The sequence below is a fragment of the Salvelinus alpinus genome, chromosome 23, assembly GCF_045679555.1.
Source record: "Salvelinus alpinus chromosome 23, SLU_Salpinus.1, whole genome shotgun sequence".
Lineage (NCBI taxonomy): Eukaryota > Metazoa > Chordata > Actinopteri > Salmoniformes > Salmonidae > Salvelinus > Salvelinus alpinus.
Genome location: NC_092108.1, coordinates 34,400,527 through 34,414,873, shown reverse-complemented (window position 1 = coordinate 34,414,873; position 14,347 = coordinate 34,400,527). Strand labels below are relative to the sequence as shown.

The 14,347-nt window shown below is 43.9% G+C and overlaps 1 protein-coding gene across 3 annotated transcripts; it reads right to left on the bottom strand.

The window, feature by feature from the left end:
* Positions 1-1,259: 1,259 nt before the first annotated feature.
* On the bottom strand, positions 1,260-11,936 carry crsp7 (cofactor required for Sp1 transcriptional activation, subunit 7). 3 transcript variants are annotated; one of them, XM_071362054.1, is made up of 4 exons: positions 11,622-11,936; positions 11,334-11,485; positions 3,503-3,580; positions 1,260-3,236 (listed from the first exon to the last, which is right to left on the bottom strand). In XM_071362054.1, the coding sequence occupies exons 2-4, from the start codon at positions 11,403-11,405 to the stop codon at positions 1,560-1,562; spliced, it is 1,827 nt and encodes a 608-aa protein (XP_071218155.1). In that variant the 5' UTR covers positions 11,406-11,485; positions 11,622-11,936; the 3' UTR covers positions 1,260-1,559. The 3 variants fall into 3 exon arrangements, with proteins under 3 accessions (XP_071218155.1, XP_071218156.1, XP_071218157.1); XM_071362055.1 differs by having other exon boundaries at positions 3,503-3,577; XM_071362056.1 differs by lacking the exon at positions 11,622-11,936 and having other exon boundaries at positions 3,503-3,577; positions 11,334-11,619.
* Positions 11,937-14,347: the final 2,411 nt, after the last annotated feature.

The following is a 14,347-nucleotide window of genomic DNA, read 5'->3' as shown; positions in this document are numbered from 1 at the left end:
AATGAGAAAACTGTGCATAGGGTTTAGATCACTTTATTTTTCAAACAAATGAGATGTTAAACACTGAACAAATAAAGATGTCCCAGTCAAACTGACCAGATCCACAATCAATCTTTAGCATTTCTTTATTGCGAGCTGTGTTTGAGTGATGCCTCATTGTCTGCAATTTACCCATTCTGGATCAGTGTTCACTAAGGACCATTGCTCAGGAAAAAAAAGATGGTGCATAATCCAGCATCATCGGACATGGAATTGCCACACACAAACCTAGTTCCAAGGACAGGAGTGTTATGCGAAAGCAAATCCAGATTTGACATCAAAAAGGCACATTGGTAGGGATGAATGTAGCGGCGCACAGTCTGACCTTACCCCATCTGAAGTCATGCCATATGTGGAGAACCGTGGCAATGCAAGATGAGAATAACAAAAATAAAAAATAAACTACTTCTCTGAATTGTCACATGGAAAACGTTAAGGCGCTCTCTCCAAGTTTGTAGTTTTCAACAAAATAGCAAAAGAAACGACACTTGTTCATTAACCATCACGCACGCTTCTCAATGAGTAGAACATTCCTGCAATACAAACCCTTGAAAGATTGGAGGGAAATTGAGACTGTCAAAAATGTGGACCTTGCAGGTGTTTTGTTTGTATCTACATATACCTTAATGTAAATGACGAAATTACAGAAGATGCCTGCCTCTGCAAACTAAATAGAAAGGTCTCATTTCTGTATATTCATTAAGGCTGTTCAACTTTGAAAGTCTCCTGATTAAATTTCATAAGCCAAAACGATAGCTAAAGGAATGTTAACAAGTATAGTTCCAGCATACAAACAATTACTTATTTTCTTGTCCTCACAGTTGTATTAGTACCCTCTGTTTCAACATTTTCTGCCTGGGTGAGGATTGTTGGGGGATAAGTAAATGGAAAAACAAAAGACGTCTGAAAATACTTTGTTGATTGAACAAAAGGAGGCACATTTCTGTTGAACTTCCTCCGGGAAGAAACACATGATGGCATGTGTACATCAGAGTGGTGAGGAGAGAAGATGATGGGTGGAGTATGGAACGTTGGATCGCTAACATGTATCGGCCAACCAAAAACAAAAGAATGTGTAAAACAATGTTATGCCTCTTTTGCATTGCAGAACAGGTCAACAGTATGTGATGCAAACAGAAAAGCTCTACAGGTTTTGTACATCGTTCCATAAACCTCCCAAAAAAACTGAAAAGGTCAAATAAATAGATGCATACATGATAAGAAATTGTATAATTTATTTTTGTATATGTCACATAAAGCTTCTTGTAACTCCCAAATAGGTGTCAGTATTCCACTCGCTGGACACGTTCGGCTTGAACTGTGCTAGATGAACGCTTTCAACACCCTCTGAGCACGTAACTGGAAAGCTACACTCCAGCCAACCCTACACTAGAACCCTAGTTTGCAATTAATTGTTAGTAGCAGCACTCTGCAAACGGGCACATCTTTCCTGCAACTTTTTATTTTTGAAAAACAGAACTGAAACAGCCCTTTGACAAACTTGGGACAGACACCCCATCTCAGTCTAGGCAAATATATGGCAGGATGTTCAGTTTGCTCTCGTCCCCATGTGGGTCCAACGATATACACTCCGTCCAGTCGTACCAAGTGCCCTTGGTGTCATAACAACCATTTACCCCTTGCCAGTGCTCCGTATGTACTCTGTGGAGGTCCTTGTCGGTCACCTCCCGGCTAACTCCAGGTGTGTCCGTTACCGAGCTGTCCAGCTGCAAGACGTGGACTCCTCGCCTCGCCTCCCTGAGATCGCTCTCCTCCCGTTTCAGGTATTCTGACATGAAAAAGTGCGCGCCGGGGGCCTGGACCCTCGAGGATGTGAGCACGTTGCTCTGAAGGTTTAGGTAGGACTGGATGATCTCGTTTCGGGACAGCTCTTTCCAGTTAGTCTGTTGGAAGGGGCTGGGGGTGGGAGCGGGAGGCTGCTGCGGATGCAGATCAGTTCTCTGCTGGGGCTCAGGGGGAGGTGGCATTGGGGGTTCCTCCACCTGACAGGGTTCTTTATGTACCATGGACTTGATCTGTCCAGTCACAGGGTCAAATGTTAGCCTGCGTTCTTTTAACCGCACAGGCTTTGTTTTGTCCTCCGTGTCCTGCCCCTGCAGGTTGACAGAGTAGTCCCTGGACCTGTACTTCTTCCTCTTTTTGCGGTCCGAGCTGGAGGCAGAGACGTCTGCCTCAGCCTTGACCACCACTACAGAGGAGGAGGGGGTGGGTCTGTGGAGTTCTGCGCTCTCAGAGTTTTGTGGGGCGGGATGGGTGGTGGGAAGGAAGACAGGCGGAGGTTCCAGTGTTGCAGTGCTGTGTGGGGGATTGGTGGTGGCCTCTGAGGAGCCAGGCCAGTGCAGTGAGGCCCTATGTGCAGGGGGTGGCGGCCCATTCACATGAGACACTTGGGCTGGGGACATTAAAGGCTGGGACGAAGGCAAGCGAGGACTCCGAGCTGGGCTTGGGATAGTCCCTTTTGGTGCATATGTTGAAGAGTGCTTGGACATAGTCTCTTGCTTCATAGTCCGTGGACTTGAGAGGCAGCGGAGGCTTTTGGTCAGATACTGCCCCCCTCCTTCGTCCAGCCTTGCTTGCTGCTGCAACACAGCAGTCTTGAGTAAAGAGGAAGTGCTAGGTAGTTTGGCAAGGCCCGGGGAGCTGGGGTGAGGTTTGACAGCATTGACAGGGATTCTACTGTGTTTTTCATTCTCAATGTGCTCTGTCCGGGCCCTGTCCGGCGAAGGGGTAGCCTCTAGGTCTTGGGGAGCCTCGGGGTTACCTGCAATCCCATTTGTGGGAGGTGGCGGAGTGGAGTTGTGCATCTGCTCGTTGGGGGACATCTTGGAGGTTTTGGCCGGTAAGTGCACACTGTCCTTTTGCTCCCCTCTACGCTTCCTGCTGCTTGACTTCTCCGCTTTGGGCGAGTAGGTGTTGTGGACGTCATTTCTGGTTTTGACCTCTTGGACACCTTTGCCTGCCAGGGTTACGTCAGTGGGTGGAACGTGAGTCCGACAGGGGTGGGCACTGCCATTGGCAGAGCCCGAGACACTTACTGCCCCCCGCGATGGAGTCTCATTTTGCCCTGGGTCGATCAATTTCTGCCAGCTCCGCAAAAGCTTCTTGGCACGCTTGGCAAGGTCTTTATCCTTGGTCTCCTTCCTCACGTCATTGATCAGTTTCCCCAATCGGGTTTCCTAAATTGGTAATTCAAATAAAAAGTTGTTAAAGGGATACTTTTGGATTTTGTCAATGAGGCCCAGAGTCAGATGAACTTGTGGATCCCATTTCTATGTCTATGTGTCCAGTATGAAGGAAGTTGGAGCTAGCAAAAAAAACAAGCCAATACTAGCAAAATAGATAAAAAGGGCTAAGTTGCCAAAATCCCAAATGATCCTTTTAAGAATACCAAAATCGTTGTCACAGGCAACAATTAAAGCACTTAAAAATCTTTGGGTCTTACCTCAAGTGCTTCTTTGGTGATAGGGAATTTCTCCAAGTATGTGATAACTTCTAATACTGCCACCATATTGTGAATCTGCTGGAAGGAGCAAAAGGGATGATCAGAACACAGATTTTCAGCACAGAGTTACTAAGCTAGTTAGAAGTAACAGCTAAGTTATCAACGGTTGGCTTGCTGGCTGGCCTACTACCTTGCTAGAGCTAAACGCTATGCTGGCTATTAACTGTCTAACAAGCAGTCTAGCAATTATTTAAAAACAGTGCTCACCAAACTTTTGAGTCAAGATCAGAGTCAAAACGCAAGCTGAGATGTATTTTTCAAACATGACTTAAACATAAGCCTGTGCAACATGAACCTATTAAAAAAAACAGTTTTGTAGCAATGAGGTTTGGGCAGTAGGGTACAGGCGCAATACATTATCAGTGTATATTGGCTATGCTTGAATTGACCTTCCAATGTTGTTCTCAGACCATTTTAAAATTATATTAACGAATTTGAGGTACATAATCAAACTGGTAACAGATCATTTGCACAGCTGAGCATAATAATTAGCATTTTAAAATTGTACTGGACTGATGGCCTTCATCTGATGGTCAGAGGGGGGAGAGAGCACAGCAGCAAGGCTGCCTCACCGTCCTGCCGCGCTCCCTCCCGCTGAGGAAAGGGGACATCGTATTCCAGCTAACGGCGAACCTCATATCTGCATCATACACCAATTCATGTTGTTACTCCTATGACCAGAGAAAGTGAAATATCCCGCGATATTAAATGACACAAGCCGTTAATAATAACGCAAGCTTACCGAAACACTTTGCTACTCAATCATTACAGCTGCAGTGCTGGTTGTAGAGTGAGTGGAAGTAGAGCGAATGTTCAATACTTTTTCAATACTAAAAATGCACAAAGTGTTGACAGTGCTGAATAACAATTTAAACATGAGCTCACTCAAAACCATACTGTATTTGTTGATTCGCTCTAGTCATGGTTTTAAAAGCTTTGAAATCTCACTATCAACTTTGCTGTATGCTCTAGTCTTCTTTCTAGAGTCTATGGCTCAAACAAACTGCAGACATGGTGATCTGAGCTGATTGGCCAGCGATAGGCCTAAAGGTGCACTTGATTTTACCTCTGGGCCTGCCGGGTAGGTGGAGTTCTACCTTCAGACACATGAAATGGTTCAAAAATGGGAAGACTTTGCCTTCATGGCACTGGGGCTTCTGAATCAAGTGCAAATACCACCCACAGCGTGAAACAAATGACAAAAATAGGAACGTAAGGCTTTATCGTTGGGTTTTTTACAGAAATGTTTGGTGCTCCACAAGGAATGACTTGGAGATCGACCAGTCGATCACCCAGTTGGTGACCACTGGTTTAAAACAGGTTAGCTAGCTAGCTAGCCAGCCATGGACAGTAGCTTGTTGCATATATAAAACTTAGGTATCGGTATCCATAAGAAACAGTGAATAGGACACCCTGTGACAATACAATAATAACTACGCTCATAAGCAATAGAATGGTCAAAGTCTTAGACTTGATACATACAGGGTTTACTAAAATTAGACACTCAAACAAATACATGTTTCAGTTTAATACCATACACAAAAAAACAAGACATATCAATAATGGCTGTTGATGCAGAAAAGGCTTTAGACAGTCTTGAATGGCCTTTTCTATTCAAAACTTTGAAAGCTTACAACTTTCCAGCTGAACTAAATGTATTTATAAATGTTTATATAAATGTCCTAAAGCAAAAATATACAGAAATACATTATTGGATAAAATTGCTTCATAAAATGGGCACAAGAAATTTGCTGGCTTAACTGTTCTGGAGAACTACGGTACGCTTCTTAATGTTAAATAATGTGGCCGGTGAAAGAGCGCAAACTGCTTTATCTCCTAATGTATTGCACAAGTTGGCTGCAGGTATTTACTTACGTAGCTACAAATATGAACATTTATTGAAAAACTTCAAATAAATAGGTTTGAACGGTACAGAAATACCATCCTGTGGGCATTTCCAAAAACCACGGTATACAGTGAGGGAAAAAAGTATTTGATCCCCTGCTGATTTTGTACGTTTGCCCACTGACAAAGAAATGATCAGTCTGTAATTTTAATGGTAGGTTTATTTGAACAGTGAGAGACAGAATATCAACAAAAAAATCCAGAAAAACACATGTCAAAAATGTTATAAATTGATTTGCATTTTAATGAGGGAAATAAGTATTTGACCCCTCTGCAAAACATGACTTAGTACTTGGTGGCAAAACCCTTGTTGGCAATCACAGAGGTCAGATGTTTCTTGTAGTTGGCCACCAGGTTTGCACGCATCTCAGGAGGGATTTTGTCCCACTCCTCTTTGCAGATCTTCTTCAAGTCATTAAGGTTTCGAGGCTGACGTTTGGCAACTCGAACCTTCAGCTCCCTCCACAGTTTTTCTATGGGATTAAGGTCTGGAGACTAAGGTCCTGGAGTGGACTAGCCAATGTGCTTTTTCTTGAGCCACTCCTTTGTTGCCTTGGCAGTGTGTTTTGGGTCATTGTCATGCTGGAATACCCATCCATGACCCATTTTCAATACCCTGGCTGAGGGAAGGAGGTTTTCACCCAAGATTTGACGGTACATGGCCCCGTCCATCGTCCCTTTGATGCGGTGAAGTTGTCCTGTCCCCTTAGCAGAAAAACACCCCCAAAGCATAATGTTTCCACCTCCATGTTTGACGGTGGGGATGGTTTCTTGGGGTCATAGGCAGCATTCCTCCTCCTTCAAACACGGCAAGTTGAGTTGATGCCAAAGAACTCAATTTTGGTCTCATCTGACCACAACACTTTCACCCAGTTGTCCTCTGAATCATTCAGATGTTCATTGGCAAACTTCAGACGGGCATGTATATGTGCTTTCTTGAGCAGGGGGACCTTGCGGACGCTGCAGGATTTCAGTCCTTCACGGCGTAGTGTGTTACCAATTGTTTTCTTGGTGACTATGGTCCCAGCTGCCTTGAGATCATTGACAATATCCTCCTGTGTAGTTCTGGGCTGATTCCTCACCGTTCTCATGATCATTGCAACTCCACGAGGTGAGATCTTGCATGGAGTCCCAGGCCGAGGGAGTTTGACAGTTCTTTTGCGTTTCTTCCATTTGCGAATAATCGCACCAACTGTTGTCACCGTCTCACCAAGCTGCTTGGCAATGGTCTTGTAGCCCATTCCAGCCTTGTATAGATCTACAATCTTGTCCCTGACATCCTTGGAGAGCTCTTTGGTCTTGGCCATGGTGGAGAGTTTGGAATCTGATTGATTGATTGCTTCTGTGGACAGGTGTCTTTTATACAGGTAAGAAACTGAGATTAGGAGCACTCCCTTTAAGAGTGTGCTCCTAATCTCAGCTCGTTACCTGTATGAAAGACACCTGGAAGCCAGAAATCTTTCTGATTGAGAGGGGGTCAAATACTTATTTCCCTCAATAAAATGCAAATCAATTTATAACATTTTTGACATGCGTTTTTCTGGATTTTGTTGTTGATATTCTGTCTCTCACTGTTCAAATAAACCTACCATTAAAATTATGGACTGATCATTTCTTTGTCAGTGGGCAAACGTACAAAATCAGCAGGGGATCAAATACTTTTTTCCCTCACTGTACGATCGATCTCATATATATGTCTTTCTGTGACATTGGGATCAAAATGGTTTGATTTGTTATTTTTATGCAGTTCCACATGTGTACTTAAAGGAATATATTCAAATTGGCCCATAACCCCACTTACAACATAGGCCTAGGACTATACATCCTTTAAGCAGGGTTCATCCAGGCAATGCTCTTAGCCTAGCGGTTAAGAGCATTAGGCCAGTAAACAAAAGGTTCCTGGTTCGAATTCCCAGAGCCGACTAGGTGAAAAATCTGTTAATGTGCGCCCCCCCCCCCCCCCCCAAAAAAGAGAAGGTACCTACCACTAGCATTTTAGGCATTGTGAAAGCATTGATTTTCTCATTATTACGTTCCAAAACGTGAGAACCTAATACAGACGATAATAAGCGCAGAGCTGTGGACAGAGGTTCAGGTTTCTTCTTGTGGTGGTCGTCGTCAGTGGTTTCCACGGGTCGCAAAAAGAAACAATTGCATGTAAAAGTCTTGGAAAATAAAGCTTGGCATATTCTCAGCGCTTCATTGACATTTCAGAGATGTTCTTGTACTTGTGAGAAATCTTTGAAAAATGTATGATTTTAAATAACATGAAAAGCATATACTAAAATACTACATGTCATGCATCAAATCGATATCCATCTTACCTCTGTTGCTTTATGTCAAACCTCCAGACGAGCTTCAATACCATTACAACACTCCTTCCGTAGCCTCTAACTGCTCTAAAATGCTCGTAAAACTAAATGCATGCTCTTCAACCGATGCTGCCCGCACCCACCCGCTCGACTAGCATCACTACTCTGGACGGTTCTGACTTAGAATATGTGGACAACTACAAATACCTAGGTGTCTGGTTAGACTGTAAACTCTCCTTCCAGACTCACATTAAGCATCTCCAATCCAAAATTAAATCTAGAATCGGCTTCGTATTTTGCAACAAAGCCTCCTTCACTCATGCTGCCAAACATACCCTCGTAAAACTGACTATCCTACCGATCCATGACTTTGGCGATGTCATTTACAAAATAGCCTCCAACACTCTACTCAGCAAATTGGATGCCGTCTATCACAGTGCCATCCCTTTTGTCACCAAAGCCCCATATACTACCCACCACTGCGACCTGTATGCTCTCGTTGGCTGGCCCTCGCTTCATATTCGTCGCCAAACCCACTGGCTCCAGGTCACCTATAAGTCTTTGCTAGGTAAAGCCCAATCTTATCTCAGCTCACTGGTTACCATAGCAACACCCACCCGTTGCACTCACTCCAGCAGGTGTATTTCACCTGTCACCCCCAAAGCCTACTCCTCCTTTGGCCGCCTTTCCTTCCAGTTCTCTGCTGCCAATGACTGGAATGAACTGCAAAAATCACTAAAGCTGGAGACATATCTCCCTCACTAACATTAAGCATCAGCTGTCAGAGCAGCTTACCGATCACTGCACCTGTACACTTCCCACCCAACTACCTCACACCCATATTGTTATTTATTTTTGCTCTTTGCACCCCAGTATCTCTACTTGCACATCTATCACTCTGGTGTTAATGCTAAATTGTAATTATTTCACCACTATGGCCTATTTATTGCCTTACCTCCCTAATCTTACTACATTTGCACACACTGTATATAGATTTTTCTATTGTGTTATTGACTGTACGTTTGTTTATCCCATGTGTAACTGTGTTGTTTGTGTCGCACTGCTTTGCTTTATCTTGGCCAGGTCGCTACTATTGTAGCTGAAAACGGCTGCTTTTTTGTGGAATATCTTCATAGGTGTACAGAGGCCCAATATCAGCAACCATCACTCTTGTGTTCCAATGGCACGTTGTGTTAACTAATCCAAGTTTATAATTTTAAAAGGATAATTGATAATTAGAAAACCCTTTTGCAGTTCCTCTGTCCAGTGTCTGTTCTTTTTATTGGCCAGTTTGAGATATGGCTTTTTCTTTGCAACTCTGCCTCGAAGGCCAGCACCACGGAGTCGCCTCTTTACTGTTGACATTGAGACTGGTGTTTTAGCGGGTACTATTTAATGAAGCGGCCAGTTGAGGACTTGTATGTTCAGAGGACAAAGTGAACAGGTTTTTTGAAATTGTTGCTAATTTATAAAAATAAATAAAAAGGCAGAAATACCTTATTTACATAAGTAGTCAGACCCTTTGCTATGAGAATTGAAATTGAGCTCAGGTGGATCCTGTTCCATTAATCATCCTTGAAATGTTTCTACAACTTGATTGGAGCAACTGGGGTAAATTGAATTCATTGGACATGATTTGGAAAGGCACACAAGTGTCTATATAAGGTCCCACAGTTGACAGTGCACGTCAGAGAAAAAACAAGCCACGAAGTCGAAGGAATTGTCAGTAGAGCTCCGAGACAGGATTGTGTCACAGATCTGGGGAAGGGTACCAAAACAATTCTGCAGCATTGAAGGTCCCCAAGAACACAGTGGCCTCCATCATTCTTAAATGGAAGAAGTTTGGAACAACCAAGACTCTTCCTAGAGCTGGCCACCCGGCCAAACTGAGCAATCGGGGGAGAAGAGCCTTGATCAGGGAGGTGACCAAGAACCCGATCGTCAGTCTGACAGAGCTGCTCTGGAGATGGGAGAACCTTCCAAAAGAACAACCTTCAGGCTTTTATGGTACAGTGGCCAGATGGAAGCCACTCCTCAGTAAAAGGCACAAGACAGCCCGCTTGCAGTTTGCCAAAAGGCACCTAAAGGACTGACCATGAGAAACAAGATTCTCTGGTCTGATGAAACCAAGATTTTACTCTTTGGCCTGAATGCCAAGCGATATGTCTGGAGGAAACCTGGCACGACCGATGGCAATTTCAATACACAGTGACAAGATCCTGAGGCCCATTGTCGTGCCATTCATCCGCCGCCATCACCTCAAGTTCGAGCATGATAATGCACAGCCCTATGTCGCAAGGAAAGGTGCACAATTCCTGGAAGCTGAAAAGTCCCAGGTTTCCCACACATGCTCAATGGGTGACATGTCTGGTGAGTATTGCCTGCATACTCACCAGACACGTCACCCATTGAGCATGTTTGGGAGGCGCTGGATCTACGTGTACGACAGCGTGTTCCAGCTCCCGCCAATATCCAGCAATTTCGCACAGCCATTGAAAATGAGCGGGACAACATTACACAATCAACAGTCCGATCAACTCTATGCAAAGGAGGTGTGTTGCGCTGCATAAGGCAAACGGCGGTGACCGGATTTCTGATCCACTCCCCATCTTTATTCCAAGTAATGTGAAATACATAGATTAGGGCCTAATGAATTTATTTCAATTAACTGATTTCCTTATATGAATTCAGTAAAATTAAATTGCTGCATTTATATTATTGTTCAGTGTTGTGTGTATTGTCACACTATGATAGGAGACAAGTTTAATCTACACAATTAACATTTTACCCATTGGTCAAAATGTTTTTTTTTTATCGGACACCCTAAAAAGTCTTCAATACTAACCTTTTAGATTTTGTCTCAAATTCCCCAAGATATATTGATCCTCCTGCCCCCAGCGCACAGTAAGTTGAAATGGAATTGTATTTATCTTCTGGTTTCCCACTGACTGTTTTTGTGTAACCCAATACTAGAATTGAAAGCAACGGGTAGTGTATGTAACTAAATACACCCGCGTTGCTTAAAAAACACATAGTAAGCTAGTAGCTACCACCTATCTAACGTTAGTTAAGTTATGCAACAACGTATGACGGGCGAGGAATGGGAGAAAAGTTAAGTTTCAACTTGAAGTAAACTAGCTAGGCTAACGCTATTTCGTCGGACATTCTTTACTTCAGCGTATCAAAAGTGAACTTGTTTTTAAGTTTGCAGCTAGTTCGCCATCTGCCCTGTTAACTAACGTTAACATATGGTATTGGTGAACGTGAAAACAACCGCAGTTTGACCTGCGAGAGTTGTGACTGGCTAGCTTAAGAGGCTGGCCAATGCTAAAACTAGCTGGCTAAACATTAACGTTACCCTGTTGGGCAGGCTAGCAACTTAGCTAACTTACTAGCTGACGCCCGGTAACGTTAGCGTAGCAAGCTTGCTAACTAGCAAGCAAGGTGTCAACTCACAAGCGTGTATGATTAGCTATCGTTTAACAGTGGATAATTGGCATATCGTTTTTTTTTAATGAGATTGCAAATATTCGTCCAGATAGCTAGCTACTCACATTGCTATGACTATCGATGGCCTGCAGCAGCCGGTCTCTCATCTGCTGCGGAGTTGCTGAGGCCGTTGTCATTGCCTGTTCGGTGCGATCCGGCAGACGGGGGAGGAATCCTCCAACAACAAATAATGTGGTACTTGTAGACACTCACAGGCCTTTAGAGAGATATGCAAGACACTTGAGCAGCATATTTATCTGATGCATTTACGCTTAAAGGTTCGTAAAATGTCACATGGATTCAGAGATGTGTCAGCCGCCTGCTACTGACTCTTGGGCGCTTTGGAAACTCACCACCAGCTGCTGGATCTCAACGGCCTCCTATTGCATTATGGGATGCAAAACTTGGCCGTGTCAGAGAGGAAGAGGCGATGCGAGAGGTTTCACCACAGAACAATATTTGGTTTCACTCTGTCCAAAATAAGCCCAATGCGTTTCTAAGGGCGTATTTTGGACCTAAACTTGTCGCTTGCCTGCCTTCTCGCTTTTGAGGCAACGACTCCCATTGTTAGGGAGGAGACATGGGATCAATACCAAATGGACTCCTCAGTCCTACACCCTATGCGCTTGTGGAGATCCGAGAGGATTTGACAGTGTAAGCAATATGGTAATTGGGCCCCACAGTGGACGCATCATAATACCCATAAAACCTGTCGGTCAAACACGGAAATGGTTCCAATCGTTTTTCCACCATTCATTTGACCCATTGTGGATTTTAGAAACGCTTCAAATAAGGGCTGTGTTTCATGTAGGCTTACCCTGGCGTGACGTTTTTGATAATTGTAAATCTCGCTCGGACAGGGTGACTTTTATCAATATATTCGGCTCTATTTAGTCTCCGATTCGAAAATGCTAATTAGCATCAAGTAGGCATCATGGAAGACTACAAACCACCGCAAACTCTTCGTGCACCTCATCTCTAGCTGACACATTTGCTCACGGACAGCTCACTCATTCGGCAGGATTAGGCGGTCACCTAGGACGGCAGATTAACGAGGGTGGCATTTTCTGATGCAATAACACAGAAAACCCAATTTTGCCCCCCTAAAATGATTTTTTTTCTCAACCAGTGGCATATGGGTGTTTTAAGTAAGCACTGATGCCACCCAGCGGTAAACAGTGGCCACTTTGTCAAAGACAGGGGAACAAAATAGCACATCTCCAGGGTGCTGTTGGAGACATCCGTTAAAAAAATATTGATCATAAATCATGCAGCAGATCATGTAGTATATGGCCCTTTTCTGTAGCCTACAGGCTAGAAATAAAATGTTTGATCAAATAGCCTAACCTAAATTGCACCCAATCAAATAAGAAATACGCTGTCATGTTAAACAACATATCCTAAAACAGGACAAGTCAAAGTAAAATTGACAGTATGGAATGGACAATCACAACAGTTGTCCAGGAGTTTCACCTCATTGTCATGATCAGTGGTACAAGTTTGTATCCATACATTTTTTTGATCCATAATCATGAATGAATAAGCATATTTATTTGACAAGAATGCACCTAGTCACCCAACAATCACGTCAAACACCTGAGCTCCAACAATGACACAGTTTTAAAGAAATCCAAATACACTGAACAAAAATATAAAATGCAACACTTTGAAAGATTTTACTGAGTTAAAGTTCATATAAGGAAATCAGTCCATTTAAATAAATTCATTAGACCCTAATCAATGGATTTCACGACTGGGAATACAGATATGCATCTGTTGGTCACATACCTTTAAAAAAAGGTAGGGGTATGGATCAGAAAACCAGTCAGTATCTGGTGTGACCACCATTAGCCTCATGCAGCATGACACATCTCCTTTGCATAGAGTTGATCAGGCTGTTGATTGTGGCATATGGAATGTTGTACCACTCCTCTTCAGTGCAAAGTTGCTGGATATTGGAACACGCTGTCATACATGTCGATCCAGAGCATCCCAAACATGCTCAATGGGTGACATGTCTGGTGATTATGCAGGCCATGTTAGAACAGGGACATTTTCAGCTTCTAGGAATTGTGTGCAGATCCTTGCTACATAGGGAGGTGCATTATCATCCTGAAACACTATAACCCCACCGTCACCTTGGGCGATCTGTTTACAACGTTGACATCAGCAAACCACTCGCCCACACGACACCATACACGCTGTCTGCCATCTGCCCGGTACAGTTGAAACCCTGTGATTCATTCATGAAGAGCACACTTCCCCAGTGTGCCAGTGGCCAACGAAGGTGAGGATTTGCCCACTGAAATCGGTTATGACGCCAAACTGCAGTCAGGTCAACACCCTGGTGAGGACAACGAGCACGCAGATGAGCTTCCCTGAGACTGTTTCTTAGAGTTTGTGCAGAAATTCTTCCATTGTGCAAACTGACAGTTTCATCAGCTGTCCGGCTGGCTGGTCTCAGACAATCTCGCTGATGAAAAAGTCAGATGTGAGGGTCCTGGGCTGGCGTGGTTACACGTGGTCTGCGGTTGTGAGGCAGGTTGGACGTACTGGGCTCCCGAGTGTCGCAGTGGTCTAAGGCACTGCAACTCAGTGCAAGAGGCATCACTACAGTCCCTGGTTCAAATCCTGGCTGTATTACATCCGGCCGTGATTGGGAGTACCATAGGGCAGCGCACAATTGGCCCAGCGTCCCCGGGTTTGGCCATTATTGTAAATAAGAATTTGTTCTTATCTGACTTGCCTAGATCCAAAGTGTCTGAAGTTGAGGCAGAAAAGGCATAGATGTGGAATAAGGGGTAGCTAGAGGGATGGTTGGCCATGGAATAAACATAAAATGGGGTGCTGGTGTGCTTCTGCACCCCTTTTAGGTCGTTGTCACAAATCTGTCCAGTCATACTCGGGGTCTCAGCGTGTGTCCCTCAATGTCATTTCTTAGTGATCACAGCATTTCCAAAATTTTTGCCATAGACAATACAATTTAAGCGTTGAGGACAGCATTTTGTTGACCACGTTTACACCAGGTCTACTGTGTGTGAATGATGGAATAATCTCACCCCAGCTGTAGGTCCATTGT

Excerpts from the sequence above, each read along its gene's own strand:
- crsp7 (XM_071362054.1), bottom strand. The coding sequence starts at position 11,405 with ATGACAACGGCCTCAGCAACTCCGCAGCAGATGAGAGACCGGCTGCTG. Across the intron at positions 3,581-11,333 it reads CCATCGATAGTCATAGCAAT|CAGATTCACAATATGGTGGC; the intron begins GTGAGTAGCTAG and ends TGCTCCTTCCAG. Across the intron at positions 3,237-3,502 it reads TCACCAAAGAAGCACTTGAG|GAAACCCGATTGGGGAAACT; the intron begins GTAAGACCCAAA and ends TTACCAATTTAG.